This window comes from Eublepharis macularius, chromosome 3 (assembly GCF_028583425.1).
Source record: "Eublepharis macularius isolate TG4126 chromosome 3, MPM_Emac_v1.0, whole genome shotgun sequence".
Lineage (NCBI taxonomy): Eukaryota > Metazoa > Chordata > Lepidosauria > Squamata > Eublepharidae > Eublepharis > Eublepharis macularius.
Window position 1 is genome coordinate 12,073,353 of NC_072792.1, and position 17,769 is coordinate 12,091,121.

General features: G+C 39.6%; 1 protein-coding gene across 1 annotated transcript in view; it reads right to left on the bottom strand.

Annotated features, from left to right (window-relative positions):
* The window catches only part of DIAPH3 (diaphanous related formin 3), a 183,370-nt gene extending 166,177 nt beyond the window's left edge, over positions 1 to 17,193 (bottom strand). The window contains exons 1-7 of the mRNA XM_054973426.1: positions 17,097 to 17,193; positions 14,758 to 14,862; positions 13,692 to 13,822; positions 9,361 to 9,435; positions 9,196 to 9,265; positions 7,466 to 7,602; positions 7,037 to 7,142 (exon numbers count right to left, since the gene is read on the bottom strand). Coding sequence (XP_054829401.1) covers positions 7,037 to 7,142; positions 7,466 to 7,602; positions 9,196 to 9,265; positions 9,361 to 9,435; positions 13,692 to 13,822; positions 14,758 to 14,862; positions 17,097 to 17,102 — 630 coding nt within the window. The 5' untranslated portion in view covers positions 17,103 to 17,193. The remainder of the gene's footprint in view (positions 1 to 7,036; positions 7,143 to 7,465; positions 7,603 to 9,195; positions 9,266 to 9,360; positions 9,436 to 13,691; positions 13,823 to 14,757; positions 14,863 to 17,096) is intronic.
* Positions 17,194 to 17,769: the final 576 nt, after the last annotated feature.

The window sequence follows — 17,769 nt, forward strand, 5'->3', positions numbered from 1 at the left end:
TCCCGAGAGGCATAGCTGGGGCTGCCAGCTGAACTTCTTAAGTATCAATCACTCCATTCCCTGCCTCTAGAAAAGCTGTACCTAAACGGCTGCGGGGTGGAGCACTACCTAAGAGGGTGGCCTGGCAGCTCCAATCCAGTCTCTTAAGCAGTGCTACAGTCTGCTTTCAGCCTGTACTAAAAGGCAGAGCTGGATTATTTGTTGTTTAAGAGGCTCAGTGGAAGCTGCTAGCTGAGCTTCTAAAATACCACTCTGTTCCCCACAAGGCTTTTGGGAGTGGGAGCTGTATGTAGAAGGCAGGAGGGCAGAGAACTACTTAAGAGGGAAGGCAGCTCCACTCCAGCTTCTTCTTCGATAGCACTCCAATCTGCCTCTTAGGAATTGCTACAGAAGCTGGCTTTGTCAGGCTGTCAGAGGGGTCAGAGAAAGATTACAGGCACCAACCACAGGGAAGAGTTATAGTTCCCTGATGTGTCAAGGACGGTTCTAATGTGAACTGTTAATGTTTCAGGTGAGTAGGGAACTAATAGTATCCTATCAAGGGGGCTTTCGACAAAAGATAAAGATTTTAACACTGTCCAAATGGCCACACGTAAAGCCTTCTTGGTTTGGGGGAGGAGGGCTCCAATATACAGAAGGAAGCAGTTTAGTATAACTATAAAATAGCATCTACATTGACAGTAAATGTCGGTCTGAGACTGGGGAGACCCAAGTTCATATCTTGGCTCTGCGGTCTCATTGAGTGACCTTTGGAAAGTTGCTTGTTCTCCTCCCCCCCACCTCCCAATTCCACAACCTGCTTCATAAAGCTGGTATGAGTTTAAAACAGAGAAGAGAGAAAACTGAAAGCTGCTTGGAGATTCTTGGGAAATGGTGAGTGAAAACATGCTCAGTTAGTAGGTTCTTAGGCACGAAGAGTATTACTGTTGGTTTCTTAACGTACAGCAATATGGTAAATGCTCAGGGGAAACTCAAGTCCTGGCAAGGTATTAGAGACGAAGGAATCAATATTCAATGGTTACTATATTACCAATCAGTTTCAAGATTAAAGAAGATTATAAACACGGAAGGTGGAGCTTTAAGAAGATGACTGATTTTGAACAGCTGATTACAAAACAAAAAGAAAATTTACTACAATGGATATATGTTATAGCTTCAGTTAGAAACAGAAGAATAGGTGGGAAACTGTATAATTAAATGGATACAGAACTTTAGAGAGCAAACACTTACGCACTAATGAGAATGATTATGAGAAAAAGAAATTAAGTTCACAGCCAGCCAGGCATTAAAAGAAAATTAGCATAAAATGTTTTTCAGATGGTATATTACTCCAAAAATATTGAAAAGTAGACAAAAACTACAAAGGAAAATGTTGGAATTGTCAAGATATAGATGGACCCTTCTACCATATGTGTGGTTGTGGTGGAGAGTGCCCTCAAGTCATAGCTGACTTATGATGACCCCTGGTGGGGTTTTCATAGCCAGGGACTATCAGAAGAGGTTTGCCATTGCCTGCCTCTGCATCCCTTGTCTTCATTGGAGGTCTCCCACCCAATGACTAACCAAGGCCAACCCTGTTTAGCTTCTGAGATCTGATGAGGTCAGGCTCCCCTGGGCTTTCCAGGTCAGGGGTCTACCATATATAATGGACTTGCAAAAAAGCAAAGATATTGGAAGGAAATACAGGGGAAATGCAGAATATATTAAAATTTAAATTTATTATGGAAGCTAAGAATATGCTACTAGGAATACTGCCTAATAAATTGCCAAAAGTTTTGGAAGAAATATTTGAATATATGGTGACAGTGGCTAGAACCACCTACACAGCAAAATGGAAATCAGATGTTTGACCAAGCTTAGAAGAATGGGAAAATAAACTTGCTGGGTATGCAGTCATGGCAAAATTAACAACTTATCTGAGAAACAGTTCAATCATGAGATCTGAAGAGAAATGGGATGTGTATTATGTAAGTAGAAGACAAATTTAGAACGAGAAACCGCTTTTAAAAAATGTACATACAGTCCCAAGAACACTTAGCTGCAAGGCCTTTGCTAGGTTTTTTCGCTGATAAAATAGCATGAATACGCTCTGATCTAGATGCTAACTGCAATGCAAACGAGATGGAAGAAATGCTTAATACACCATCTAGCTTACATTTGGAACGCCTTGAACCAATTACAATGACTGATCTTAACCGGATCCTGATGTCTATGAAAGCCACTACTTGTGCGCTCGATCCTTGCCCATCTTGGCCGTTAACATCAAGTAAGGACCACATAAGTGAACCACTGAGGTCTATTGTAAATCAATCCCTCACTCAGGGCAGCTTTCCCCAGCAGCTCAAATAGGCTGTTATCCGCCCGCTACTTAAAAACCATCCCTAGACAAAAATGATGCGGCCAATTATCGCCCAGTCTCTAATCTGTCCTTTCTGGCCAAAGTAATTGAGAGAGCGGTAGCTGACCATCTCCAGACCTTTTTGAACAACTGTAGTGCTCTGGACCCTTTCCAGTCAGGATTCAGACCAGGGAATGGGACAGAGACAGCACTAGTAGCGATAGTGGATGATCTCTGTCTGAATATAGACAAAGGCCATGCCTCCTGATTGCTCCTCCTGGATCTATCTGCAGCCTTTGACACAGTAGACCATGCCATCCTGTTGAGGTGTTTAGAAAGAGCAGTGGGCATCAGAGGATGTGTCCTGGACTGGTTTAAATAGTTTCTTATGGAACAAACTCAAAGGGTAGCTGTTGGAGATCAGCTATCTCCAGAATGGGAACTATCTTGCGGGGTTATGCAGAGTGCAATCTTATCTCCCATGTTATTCAGCCTCTACATAAAGCCTTTAGGAGAACTCATTCACCGCTATGGAGTTGGATGTCACCAATATGCAGATGACACCCAACTCTATATCTCGCTATCTAGGTCCTCACAGGATGCAGCAGAAATCTTAGATTGTTGCCTGACAGCCATGGTGAAATGGTTGAAAAACAACAAATTGAAATTGAACCCAGACAAGACTGAAGTGATGCTTGTTGGGAAGGCAGAGATCTTGAAGGATATTGTACTCCCCACTTTCGATGGAGTTTGTTTGACCCTCGCTGGAGTTATACTGGATCCAGCACTACTACTAGAAAAACAAGTTAAGGCAGTGGCAAAAAATACTTTTTACAACCTCACTCTTGCCTCAAAGATAGCTTCTTATCTTGATCTGGCTACCTGGATCCATGCTATGGTAATATCAACGCTTGACTATTGCAATAACATTATACATTGGTCTCCCATCTAAGCTAACTAGGAGGCTCCAATTAGTGCAAAATGCTGCAGCTCGACTGTTATCAGGAGCGAGCAGGAGCTTCACTCCCATCCTACAGTTACTCCATTGGCTACCTATCAGTTACTGTGCTCAGTTCAAGGTATTGGTTATTACATACAAAGCTCTTCATGGCCTTGGTCCGGCATACCCACGGGACCGCCTCCCTCCCTATGTTCCTCCACGGCAGCTTCGCTCATCTGAACAGGGTCTCCTGCAGGTGCCACCCTGCACATGGGCGAAATCAACAGCAGTCCATAAACGGGCTTTCTCTGTGGTGGCCCCTATCCTGTGGAATGACCTGCCAGAGGAGGTCAGGAGAGCCCTCACTCTCCTGGCTTTCCGCAAATGATGCAAAATCAAATTATTCAAAAAGGTTTTTTACTCAAATGGGAGGGCTGTATTGTGGGGATGGGGTCTCAGATGCCTCGCTAATGAGTTAGGGACCATAGACTTCACCATTATGTTGCCTTACATATTATCTATTGCTTTAAATATGTACTTCTACGTACTAACTGTGCTTTAAATTGGCTAATGTCAATCCTAGAAGTGATTATGTTCTGTTTGAGTATTTTCTTCTACTTTGTATTGGATTCGTGCTAATGCTAAGTCTTTTTCAACTTGTATCTATTTACCCTATGGTATTGTTTATGGAAATGTCCTTGATACTGTATGGAAATGTCCTTGATACAGATTGTACTAATCTCATACTGTGTAATCCGCCTTGAGTCTTAGTGAGAAAGGCGGACTATAAATGACATAAATAAAAATAAAGTGTATTGTAAATGTAATATCGTGAATATAAATGTATAAGGAAGTAGATTTTGAGCATAAACATCTTTTATTTTCTTATCATGAGATGTATAATAGGTTTTCCTTTTGTATTTTGATATACTACCTATCAAAATGTTTGTTAAAAGTTGTTAAATGTTATAGTGGGTATGTAGAAGAGGAAAAAATATGTAATATTGAATATGTAGTAATGAGGAAACCAATAATGTAATTGTAAAACATCAGTTATGAAAACTGAAATGTAAATGTGTACCATTGTATTTTATAGACAGTGTCTTAAAAAGTATAATGAAGGGGATGTTGGGGAGAAATATTTTCTGTCTTATATACTCTGTTATACGTAATTATTTCTTATCTATACAATTATGACATACAATCCCCTTTTTCCTTCTGTATTCTCTCTATATTATCACTTATATATATACTTTTTTTTAAAAAAAAATTTAAAAAGAATATTACTGTTCAACAAGATTATAGAAAGTTTTGTAGGAAAACCTTTTAAATTCATGATATTCCCTCTTGCAGATAATCTGTTATGATCTCTTGGGAAAAACTGCACTTCTTTCAGGAGCTCTCCTGCTGTGCTATGCTTAGACCGACATACACGCATCAAGAGCTCTCTAAATGGGTATATTTTTTCAAAGCATACAAAAATTAAAGTACTTGAGCTTTAAAGTCCAAGACAAATATCGGATCCACTTATCTGTAGGGGCAAAGTAGGCAAGGCAGTTTCTGTGGAGAAGGAAATATTTACGAAGTAAGAGGGAGGGCTTACAAGGTCTAGCCTTAATTAGCAAGACCTGCTAGATGGAGAACAGCTGGACTCCACAGACATGCCACAACTTCAAGGACTACGCTATCAAGGGTTTCCTCCGCCTCCTTCCCATTCAAAAAATAAAACCTACACATCCAGCTGTAAGAAGATGCTTACAGAAGACTCTACAACATCGTAACCAATAAAGCTCTTAGCAGTCAAGGATCAGAAAATCACATAAAAATAGCTAGATTAGCTGAAGACAGAGAGATTTCAGACTGTGTAGTACAAAAACATTAATATATGAATGAATTGTATATAACGAAGACCAACTAAGAAGTAAATAGACATTCATATACAGGGCTTTTTTCTGGGAAAAGAGGTGGTGGAACTCAGTGAATTGCTCGCGGAGAAAATGGTCACATGGCTAGTGGCCCCGCCCCCTGATCTCCAGACAGAGGGGAGTTTAGATTGCCCTCCATACCGCTTCAGTGGTGAAGAGGGCAATCTAAGCTCCCCTCTGTCTGGAGATCAGGGGGTGGGGCCACCAGCCATGTGACCATTTTCAAGAGGTTCCGGAACTCCGTTCCATCGCTTTCCTGCTGAAAAAAAGCCCTGTTCATATACATTATTATGTAGTATAAGTTACTTTACACTTTTGTAGAGCAAAAACAGGCTGTAGGGAGCATGACTAGATACTTCTCTAACAAACAACTGATGACTTCCTTTTGCTTCTCAAAAATCTCCTAGGGCGTTTTGCATTAAGTTTCCAAAATGCATGGCGCTCTCAATCAAATCAAGCCCTTAGGTTGTTATCTTGATTTATCCTCACTGTTTATTTAATCACAAGATCCTCAAAAAGACATTTTAAAACACAGTAAACTTCTACTCCTCCCACTCCCATTCAGAACAGCAGTTGCTTGGATCGTGTGCATTTTAGCTCTTTCCTCCCAGACAAAGATATCACCCAATGCAAAGGAGGGCTTCTTTGTCTCCAGTGTAATACCTTGGATGGGCTAGTCAGTCAATTCGGACCCTTATTTTACATTCAAATTGTAGCATTATGCTTGATGGTTGACCTATTTCTCTCCTTAACCCTTTGGCGTAGCTCACTCAGGTTACTCTTATCTTTCCTACACTGCTATTCCCATTGCCCTGGTCAGCCCTTCCACTGGCTCTCTTTTCTGCTTCCTGTTCAATTCTTTTTTAAAAAGTACATAGTCTACTTTGCAACACTTCCAAAGACCGAAATAGAGAGCGGTAGATTGGTGCCGAGACATTTTTCTGCCAAGAGAGGACACTTGGAGAAGTATTAAGTTTGGCTGTATTAACACAACCCTATTGTACTTTAATCTCTTACAAATATAATCTTGGATCTTACGACCATTTTCAACATGCACTTCACTTCCAGTCATAGTGCAGCTTGCTTCATTTTGTGCAAGATCACTTGTTTTCAATGTGGCTGGAGTGACGTACGTGAGGAAGAGGGTCACAGGATCCAAGCACTAATCTTCATAGTGATAGAGAGGAAAAGCAAAACATACTATTAGGGCTTGTATCCAGGGGTCATTTCGTAGAAAAAGAGCTGGAGGAACTCATTAGCATAACTCATTAGCATATGCCACGCCTCTTGCCGTCACCGGAAGTGTGTCGTTGGCATAACTGATTTGCATATGACATCACCTATCCTGGCTGTTTTGGACCCAATCCTGGCCATTCAGGAACGAAATTGGGCCCAAAATGGCAAAAAGGGTCTGAAAATGGCCAAAAAAAGGCCCAAAATGGTCAGGATCTGGCTGCTGCTGAGCGGGAGAGTGATCCACCACCCGTCAGAGGTCTCATCCGGGCCATTTTGGCCCCTATCCAGGCTGAAACAGGCCCAAAATGGCCGAGTCAGGTGGGTGGGGCCACTTGACATGTGACCTCTTTGGGGAACTGCCAGAACTGCATTCCTGCTCGTTCCCCCTCGAAATGAGCCCTGCTTGTGTCAGTGTATGAAGGCATCAGCATGACTGTCCAGTCATTCTCCACCAACATAATGGCTTTATGTTCCTCTGCCTATCCATCTGTGTTCAGAATCAGGCATATCCCACTATTTCCTTTTCCTCGCATAAATCCAAACACAAGCGCTGCTTTTACTTGGTAAAAAAGTGCCACAGAGAAAGCGATCATTTACTTGCAAATGGGCTGAATTCCCTTGAAGGCCTTCCACAATAGGGCAGAATCTGTTGATGTGTCTTTCTTCTGCTGCGGCAGTCAATGCATCCAAAATTTTTTCGAGGCTATCGTTTTTTTTAAAAAAAGGAAAAGGAATTGTTTTGACAGGCAAATCAACAAGGGTGCTTTTTCAAAAAACAACCTATAGTCATGAGTTGCTAGGCTGCAGTTATCTAGATACAAAAGAATTTCATTCAAAACTTGGCAACTAATACGGAGGTTTTTGCTAGTCTCATGACTTGGTCACAATGCTTATTTTCAAAATGATTATTTCCATAGTAGCACACAGTTGTTTCCAGATACAACTCTTGACACATTCAGTTTAAACTACAACTATTCTGTTTCATTTTTGTTAACTGACCAGCTGCTCAAGTAATACTGTACTTACATGTTTTCCTCTCCAACAATACATATTGCAGAAAGAAGTTTAACTATGTCAGTCATCATATTGGTTTGCTTGGGATCAATAGCCTTAGCTAGGAGTGAAAGACTTCTCTGTTCATCCATTATTCTTTCCAAACCATACTGAATCGGGAATAAAAAGGAAATTAAGTTTAGTTGGAAGCACAAGTTTCAACTAACTAATATGCAGTTCAACCAGATCTATGTCTAGCAGGAAATGTCTGGATACTTCTGGAGCAGCTGCTAATAGCAATCGCAGCAAAATAACTGTAAGGACAGCACTCTCACACCCAATTCACATACCAGGGGGGTATTTACTTGCTGGATCTGTTCCTATCAAAAAGGACACGTCCACATCTGTCTATAGAGCAGCCATTCACTCCCCTATGTTATTTAATATACACACGTGCCCTTTAGTAGAAATCAGCAAGGGTTTGGGAGTCAAATAAATAAATAGATTCCTTACATGTCCAAACAGTTAAAATGTCCGTCAACAATGTTTAACCCTTGTTTAAATAAACAATTACTGAAACATATAAAAAACATTCTGTCCATTTCAGTCCTGACAACTGCAATTTGTACATATCTATTATTCTGCACGCTTATATGTTAACATAACATTTATCTTTCTTTAGCTGGTTTTGACTTCAAACAGATATACACATATCCCATGAAAATGGAAAGGCTGGCGGGAAACTTCAGGAAAGTTAGAAAATGTTTTTTCCCCTTGCTCCCTCTCCTTTGTTATTATATTGTATTATATTATATATTGTTCTAATCATTCTGTTGTCACTGACTCTTATATTGTTACCTGCCTTGGTAGCAGAAAAACAGGAATTTAAGTATTTTAAGTAAATCAAAAAGAGTCCAGTAGCACCTTTAAGACTAACCAATTTTATTGTAGCATAAGCTTTCGAGAATCACGTTCTCTTCGTCAGATGCATGGAGGGCAGAAGGAAACTGGTCAAATATAGAGGAGGAGAGGGGGGAGAGGGAGGAAGAGAGGGGGGATGTAAACAACTCCTTTGATATGGAGATGCAGACAGCTCCTTTTGGTGTGGGGATCAGTTTGCTTGTGTAAAGGTTCAAAGGAGTTTGCCGTGTTAGTCTGTAGTAGCAAAATCAAAGAGTTCAGCAGCAGCACCTAGACTATCCAATTCCACTGCAGCACAAGCCTTCGATAATCTGACAAAGAGAACTGTGGTCCTCGAAAGCCCACTGGACTCCCCCTGACCCCGCCTCTGTAAAGGAAATCAGTTACCTGTGATAATGAGATAACCATTCATAGTCCCTATTCAGTCCCAGCTTGACAGAGTCAAATTTGCATATGAAATTAAGTAAATCAGTAAGTTATCTACCTAAGTTCTCTTCTCTATGACAGAATAAACACTCATTACAGGTTGCTCTTGTGCATAAGACATGTATATCTCAGAAATGGTAAACAAATAATTACTAACAAAATCCTTTCTTATATCATTAACAGTGGTATGCTATTGGGTTATACATGACAGTAATCCATACCATTTGGGGAACAGAAATGCAACACATCCGGTTACATACTAACTAAATAAGCAATTCTGTATTTTCTCACAGCCACCTATACAAGTGTCACTAGAATTCCTAAATATGTTTGATCAAAGTAATTTCATTAATTTCATTTTATTTACTTCAGAGTATATAGAGGATAGCAACCTTAAACCAAATGAAGTCACTAACCTTGTTATTCATAAAAGCTTTCAGGCACTGTATAATCTTATGCTGTACTTTCTTCAGTATTTTGTCCTGTCTGAATGCAACAAAATAAGTGAAATACATTTGAATCATAAATGCAAGTTTTTGTTCTCCTACAGTAGTTAGAACATTTTCCACATAAGTACATACTGTTTTGCTTCAACGAGTCTTTCCAAGATGTCCAATAATAATCCAAGTCCTTCATTGCCAAAGTTCTCAACCCAACTGCAACAGAACAATGATAAAAACAATATACATCACAGGAAAAAGTGACAAGTTGTGGTTGTTTTTTCATTTCATTTCATCTTAATTCACCCGCACTCCATCCTCCTAAACTTGCCAATAGGCCAGTACCAGTCTTACTATATGTGAATGACACAGCGTTACTCTCTAGAACTCCTGTGGGGCTGAGGAGGGCACTGGGGAAGCTCTCCACATACTGCAAAAATGAGTCCCTCACAATCAATTATCAGAAAACCAAGATAATTGCTTTCAGGTGCAGGCCGAAGACCTGGTCATGGTCGATTAATGGACATCGTATTGAACAAATAAATAACTTTAAATATTTGGGGATAGTTTTGTAGTCCTCGGGCTCTAGGTCCCAACATAGTAACTACGCCACAAACCACAAATCTGCAAATAGCATAGAAAAATTCATAGCATAGAAATAGCATAGGAAAATTCCATCGAGCTCAATTTGCTGCTCTCAAATTATATAATGCTAAGACCCTAGCCCAATTGCTGTATTGTTCGTATACGGGGCCGCCCAGCTCATGCTTTGCACAACAAGAAAGAGCGCAATCTAAGTCCCTGAGAGTGATTCTACAGATACCTAGGTGTGTTTCAAATGCTAGGGTAAGACTGGAGACAGGTTGCTTGAAAGTCGAAGCCTGGATCTGTATTCTACCTATATATAACTGGTTAAAGGGACATCTCAAACCACAAGGTCTTTCCCCCCGATATTCTGTGACAACTATCAACCAAAGTTGCTGAAGACTGTTCAGAGAACCTGCTGAGAATTGGACTCTCTCCCCAAATGCTTCTTCCTTGGGGAATAGAGCATGCAAAAAAACTAGTGAAGCAGGGAATTGAAGATATTGAACGCCAGTTTAGATATTGCTGTAGTTTAAAGATTGGGGTAAACATCAAATTCTCTGTGACACCAGCAAACTTCTTTGGAAGTAAAAGGGTCCAGAAGGGCCTTTACTCTAGCCAGGTGCTCTGCTCTTCCTTCTGCCATGCTTGAAGGCAAGTATAAGAATATCCCCTTTACCAAAAGGCTTTGTACTTGCCAGTCAAAGGAGGTAGAGACCACGGAACACATGTTTTTCTCATGCTCGCATTATAAGGTGGTGCGCAGTGAGTTAATCACGCTGTTGGTTGGAAAAAATCTGGATTTCTCTGAAAAACTTAAACCTGAGTTTCTTTTAGCAGATAAAGATCCAAAGATTACTTATCAAGTAGCCAGTTTCTCAATGGTGATGCTCAGGTTAAGAAAAGTTTATGTTACTTAGATGTTATTTCAATTTTAAAACTGCTTTTTATCTTTTTATCTACTCTAAGAAACTCTAACAGAAGTATAATTTGAAGCATGACAAGTTAATATCCCATGATGCTCTTAACAATAACAGAGCGAATCCAAACACACTTTCCCAGGAGTAAGTCCCACTGCATAGGCCTGGATTCTGAATAGACCAGCTAAGGATCGTTCCCATTCTAGAAATTATCATGAATGTCACTTTATTAGTCACCAAACAGGTTTAAACTCTTTTGTTGGAGCTGGACGTTTACGTTCCTTGTTTTGAAAGTGGGATATCAAACCTGTTAACTTTTTTAAAAGGATTTTCTAAAAAACAAGATCCATGGTCTTTATACATATATGTATAAATATAGTTATGGGCAAAATCAACAACTGCCAGTACACATGCATTCTGTGTTGTGGTCCCCACCTTGCGGAACAGCCTGAAAAGTTTTCTGCAAACTGTGCAAAACTGAATTATCCCGGAGAGCTTTTTTTTAATTCACACAAGTAAAACAGGGTTGCACTTACCTATAACTGCTGTTCATTGCTCCCCGATATAGGCTGTTTAATCAGGAAAACAGCCACGGCTGTGCACAGGGAGGCAGCGTGTGCCCTCCAGAGAAATTTTAAAGCTACAGAAACTCCGATTGGCAGGCCTGCACATGCACAGTCCCATATGGGACTGTACCAGATCAACAATGAACAGAGATGTATTGTGAGCGAACAGTTCACAAAGATGAATTGGTAAGGGGATAGGGACCATAGACTATACTGCTGCGTATTGTCTGTTGAAAGTATGCTTCTATCAGCTAATTTCTGCATCACTTAATTGGTCGTTTTGTTTATGCTTTGTTTCAACATTGTTTTAGATTTGTATCAGATCACTGCTTTCCCCCAAAATGTTATGCTAGCCAAACCCTATTGCTTTGTTTATTAGATTTCCCAGCTGTAGATCCTATTAACTGACATTATGTAATCCATCTTGTGTCTCAGTGAGAAAGGTAGACTATAAATAATATAAATAAAATTAAAAAATAAAATAATTGAGATTTTCAAATTGGCTTTCTGTGCTATTTAACTTTACTGCCATGATCAATAAACCAAACGTCCTTGGATAAGAGATCTTTCTGAGAAACATGAAACAATAGTTTCTTCAATCTGTCAACTGTCAAAATATACTGTCTTTGTTATGCAATGTTATGACAGATAGGACTGGCTCCAGCTCCACCTCTCTTGAGGCAGCCAATGGGAATGGATGGAATGCTAGGCTAATGAGAGTTAGAGCAGAACCACAAGTGACAAAAGGCACAGATTGGACACTTGTCAGCTTTCCTCAAGTTTTGATGGGAAATGTAGGCATCCTGGTCTCGCAGCTTGGCTCTCTGACTGCTGCCCAATGGACTTTTCAACTGTCACTTGTCCAAAATTCCGCCAAGCTGCCTACATTTCCCATCAAAACTGGAGGGAAGCTGGCAAGTGTCCAATCTGTGCCTTTTGTCACTTGTGGTTCTGCTCTCAGACAGTTGGAGGGAGAGAAAAGAGAGAGAAGGCTTTTGGAACTGCTGAGAGGAGGCAGCAGAGAGATAGCTGGCAGTTAAACTTGTTCTGTTACATTGTTCCATTTTGTGAATAAAATTTACTTTTGTTTTGTTTTAACCTTGGCTGGCTTGGAATTGTAGGCCGAGGGAAAATATCACATACAGAGACCTAAAACACTCTGGTCACATTACATGTTGCCGCACCAGCATGCTCCCTTCCCCCATGCGCAAGGTGCACAACTGACAGTTTTCTGGGTCCCAGAGCCTGGAACCGGGCCTACAAATGCAGGAAGGAGCCTGTGCAAACTACAGTTTTTCTTACCCAAAGTTTAGCACAAGTTTGTGGGGAGAAAAACTCCACAGTGCACAGCAATCATGCCCCTTGCTAGACATTGATTGAAGAGACAGATATTGCCTGACGAAGCATGATACTGAAGGTACACTGGGCTTCATGTCTTTAAGAGAGCTATGGCAGTGAAACCTGTTGTGGCATTTGACTTTGATGAGAAAACAAGAGTCCAAAGCCATAGCTCAGCTAATTAAATCACTGGCTGGCCTTGATGACAACACTAGCAAATTATGGAAAGCAACATACTTGTTCGATCCCACAACAGCTTCTTGGCTGAGTAAAAGGATTATGCCTTTGCATTAATGTCTTCTGTATGTCAGTTTGCTGACCCACATACATATTTGTTATCTGCGTTATTACTTAAAAAGACTGCCAAAACAAATACAGCAGGTTGCCAAACCAGATCAATAGGGAAGCATTCCCCTGAAAATAATCTACTCCTATTTGCAAAGGACTATGTTCCCCACACTCTATAGAATGTATGTGAAAGGGGAGAATAGGTAAACACTGATGGAAATCTATGAACATTTAAGTGTTCATAAACTCACACCAGTCATGTGTACGACATCTCCATAAAACACACTACAGCTCATTTTAAACCTGTTGATTTAATCAAATTCTAATTTTAGTTCAAGAGACCTTTTGGCAACATCATAATGATATGGAGATTAATTTAGTACCAAATGAATGAGCAACACAGATGAAGCACACTAGCAGAATAGTAATTCACATATCATGAGGAGACCTTTCTAAACAGCTACAGAAACACTCAAAATCTAGCATATATAATCAACCGTGCTTTTGTACTACTTCATCTTTCTTCTGACAGTTTAAAAAAGAGCCATTTGGAAGCAAGTGATTGTGTCTGCAGCACATTCAAGGAATTAGTGGAGATTCTTATGATATCTCCAGGTTTAAGTAAAAGAAAGTCATCAATAGCTTGCGTAACATTCTTGATTTAATGGAAGTCTTTAATTCTTGATTTAATGAAAGTAACTTGATATATGAGAAGACTGTTACTATATAAACAGCTGCACCAGTTTAAAAAACAAGTTTGGAATGGTTCAATTACCTGACAGGATTACTGGTCAATGACACACGAAGCGATTCTAAAAGACCAACAAGCCTTTCATTGGTTGCCCCAGATTTTAGTTCACATAAGAATTCCTGTGGTGTAATCTGTCTACTGCTCTTGAGACTTCCCTGAAAAAGCAACATTGGACTTATTGTGAGCGCTACCTTTAATTATCATACACATATTTTTAAAACTAGCATTGGTAAATTAGTAAAGGCACAAAACAAGCATGTATATCTGCCTTCCAGTTCACTGCATTTCACCCAGGAGCACTTCACAAGGCTCTTATTTAAATGTTACTTGTAGAAATAGAGACTAAATCTAGATGCAGAGCTGTGCAACAAGGTAATGATAAAATTACGCCAAGCTTAGCCTAATAAGGCAACAAAGCACAAAAGACGAGAGCTTGTACAAGCATTATGCAGAACTCAACGGAAAATACACTGTTATGCATTTGTGAATCACATGCATGAATAAGCTGCCACTTGACAGGTACCCAACAGGTGTATATTTTGGTGCAGTAACGCTCCCTCTCTCTTGTTGTACCAAACTGGATAGGCTTCCTTTCAATGTGACGAATGGCCAAATCCTTCTCTACAATCAATCACCTTTGTTTTTGACATGAATATTTATTGAGAGAAGTATGTATGTCTATACAGAGAAACAGGTACTTTGCTATCTGCATAGCAATCATGCAGAGGCCACACACAGTGCTATTTGGTGGCAGGGGTGGGGCGGGGGATTGGTATCAACTGCCCCAGAAGGAGCAATCTGCAGTCTCTCCCAGTCACTCTGGTTCAGAACACATGCTCATTCCCACTTCTTTTAATTCAAGAGCCAAAGAACAACTGCATTTTCAAGTTGCTACACTTCTTTCAGGTCACTGCTCAGTGCTGTGAAAAACACAAATGCATTTCTTAGGCCCTTCACATGCACACCAAGCAACAGAGGAGTCATTTCTACATGGCATATTGTCCCACTGTGGGGAGGCGCATGTGAATAATCCTTATCAAAGATGCAGGAGCAGGATCTTTCCCAGCAAAACAAACGGAAAGGGGCTTACCACTTTGGAAGCGGCGCTAATATATTGCATCACCATCTCTTTTTTGGTATTGAAGTCCTTCTCCCTCAATGGAGTCTTTCGGTCTTCGTTTAAATTCATATCTTCCTAAGAAAGAAGGAAAGCAAAATTAGTACAGAGATCAGATATGTGATTCTCTGTTCTAATTAAGAACTGAGCTCTACCGCCTACCCTATGCCACTTCAGAGCCATCAACAACAAAACAACAAGATGGTATCTTATTACTGCAAACAGAATCATCTTATTTTGAGAAACATGAAAAAATCTCTACAATCTAAATTCAGGAGCTACCACCATGATGTAACTGTGGCACTCATGGAGGATTAAAGAAGTAGGTAAAAAGGGAGACTGTTTAAACTCCAAGTATATTTGATCAAATTCTCTCCACTCATTTTTCATCATTTCATTTAAATACAACACCTAGCACAAAACCACGATCACTACTGACATAATAGAAATAATTCAAGGGAACTACAAAACCAATGAAAAAATTAGATACCTTGTTTTTCAGAATTTTTTCCCCATAATCCTGAAAATAAGCTAGCAACTTCTACACAAGAGTAGTTTCTCTATCAAAGCTTTCTGAAAAAGGGAAAGCGTCCAAGCAACTAAAAAATTAGCACCAAGCAACCACAAGGTATAGCTACTTTAACATACAATTCACATTATTTGTAAAAAGTTATAATATCAAATAAGGGTTTCAGAAGTCTTTTTGTAACAACTGTATCATATAGCTTGTTTCTCTAACCCCACTTCTCTCTCCCACAACTCCCTAAGACAGCTGCTCCTACATCCCTGCAGGCAACTTTGCGTCAAACTTTTGTGTTTCTAACCAACATGCTTCAAGATTTTATCAATATAAAGCAATTTGGTGTAGTGGTTAAGAGTGACGGGACTCTAATATGGAGCACCGGGTTTGATTTCCCACTCCTCCACTTGTAGCCAGCTGGGTGACCTTGGGTAAGTAGCAGCTTCTAGGAGTTGTCTTAGCCCCACCCACCTCCCAGGGTGATTGTCATGAGGATAATAATAACATGCTTTGTAAACCGCTGAGTGGGCGTTAAGTTGTCCCGAAGGGCAGTATATAAATCAAATGTTGTTGTTGTTATTTCAGTTTCCTCTTGTTCTCAGGTTTTCAACAGCTAACAGCACTGTCAGCCACAGTTAGCCTGAAAGGAAGGGAAGTACCCCTGGTTCCCTCCCTCAGCTTCTCATGTAGTCATACAAACATGCTTTTGACTATTTCAGTAAACTGTGACTTAAAGGACTACCAGCTTCTAATTTGACACTTAGAAGAAAAAAATCAAAGTCAGGCAAGAATACCATGTTGACATTTTTCGCCTCAACTCCTAGTTCCAATTAATATATAAAAGCTCTTTCTACTAGAATTACTTGTCAAGTTGCTTTTATTTCCACAAAACTGGAATTTGTAGTGGTGTAAGTTAACTTCCATCGGCCGTTGGTTATAGTAGAAAAAAAATGAACCAGTAAGAAACAAAATGTAACGGAGGATGAACAATGGACTAGCTTTCATCATAACTATGAAAACAACCAACAAAAGGGGATTTAACAAAAGCAGCGCAGGATTTTGACAGTGCTACAGCACAGGCTGCCAACAGTTACATTCTGATGCTTATTCGCAAAAAAAGAATCAAACATTTGGAGAAGAATTTTATTTCTAGCTGAGATATGAAATAAGTAGTGCTTAAAAGCAAATAACAAGTTTTTAAATTTAAGAGAAGTATATACCTGGCACTACCAGGCTCATGCCTTTATCAACTAGAGCACAAGCTTTAATTAATCTTAGCACAAGCTTGGATTAATGATGTGTTATATTTATTTATGCGAATTTACTTTACCTGTATTTTACAGGTTAAATAAAAAAAACTAGAGCACAGGCTCTAGTAAAATACAGAGTTCAGAGAATTCTCTAGATGTAGACTGCCTCAGTCTTCTTCGCAAATCATATTCAAGGAGCACCATGGTATCAAGATGGACTGCAAATTTAAAAGCTAGTGCCATAGACAGGCAAGGCAAAAGCTATTCATAGCAAGGTCTGCAGCACTACTGCCAACTACTAATTTTCACTCATAACTAACTGTAGCTGTTTTACAAGGTTTCCATTCCAGGCTTGCTATGGTTTGCTAAACAAGTACTGTGGATGTTAGAGAAATAAAGGAATTAATCTCTGAAAAGGGCACAGGAGGCAACATTTAACTGGTGTTTTTTTATAGTAAAGGAACTGTTAAAATTGAGTCCCAACTTCATCAAACAGGTTAAGACAGCCCTATAGAATGGCAATATTCAATTACAATCCCTACCATCATTTTTTCAAAAAGTGTTAAGATCTCCCTATCACACAAGGGTGTAGGGACAAACTCATCTGCATCTGCAGTTATGGGCAAGTCTCCGGTTGAGTTATGAGACTGTTTCAGATGCGGTAGAGGAAGTCTGTCTTTTTTGCTGCCTGGAATTCGTATGCTGGAAAATCGATCCATCTGTGAACAAAAAAACCCTGTAATGAGCACATTTCAGAAGTTTATATTTTATCCATTATCAACAGAACAAAACTTGTTTTATTTTAATCTATAAACATATAAAGCAGAACAGGTGGCTGTTCACATATATACAAAAATAAGTATAAAGTCATAAAACTTTCTTCAATAAAGACAAGCCTAACTAAATAATAATAACTAATCTCAGAGCTGGAGGTCTAAAAGTAAATCACAGGCTTTAAAATAAGCTGTGGTTCTCTTCTTTACTTGGAAAAACAGTATTGGGAAAAGTGGATTAAATGCCAGTGAAGGAACTTGAAGAGGATGACATTTAAGGTGCCACAAAAGTCAGTGGTGCTGGAAAAGCTATCAGTCCTCTCCACTTTTGTAGTAAATTCTTTTGAACAAGAATTTAAACTAAGCATTATAGTAGCCCCTTTAAACAGCAAATACAATCTCAAATACTATACAAGCATGTATATTTTGTTGTACAAAAAAA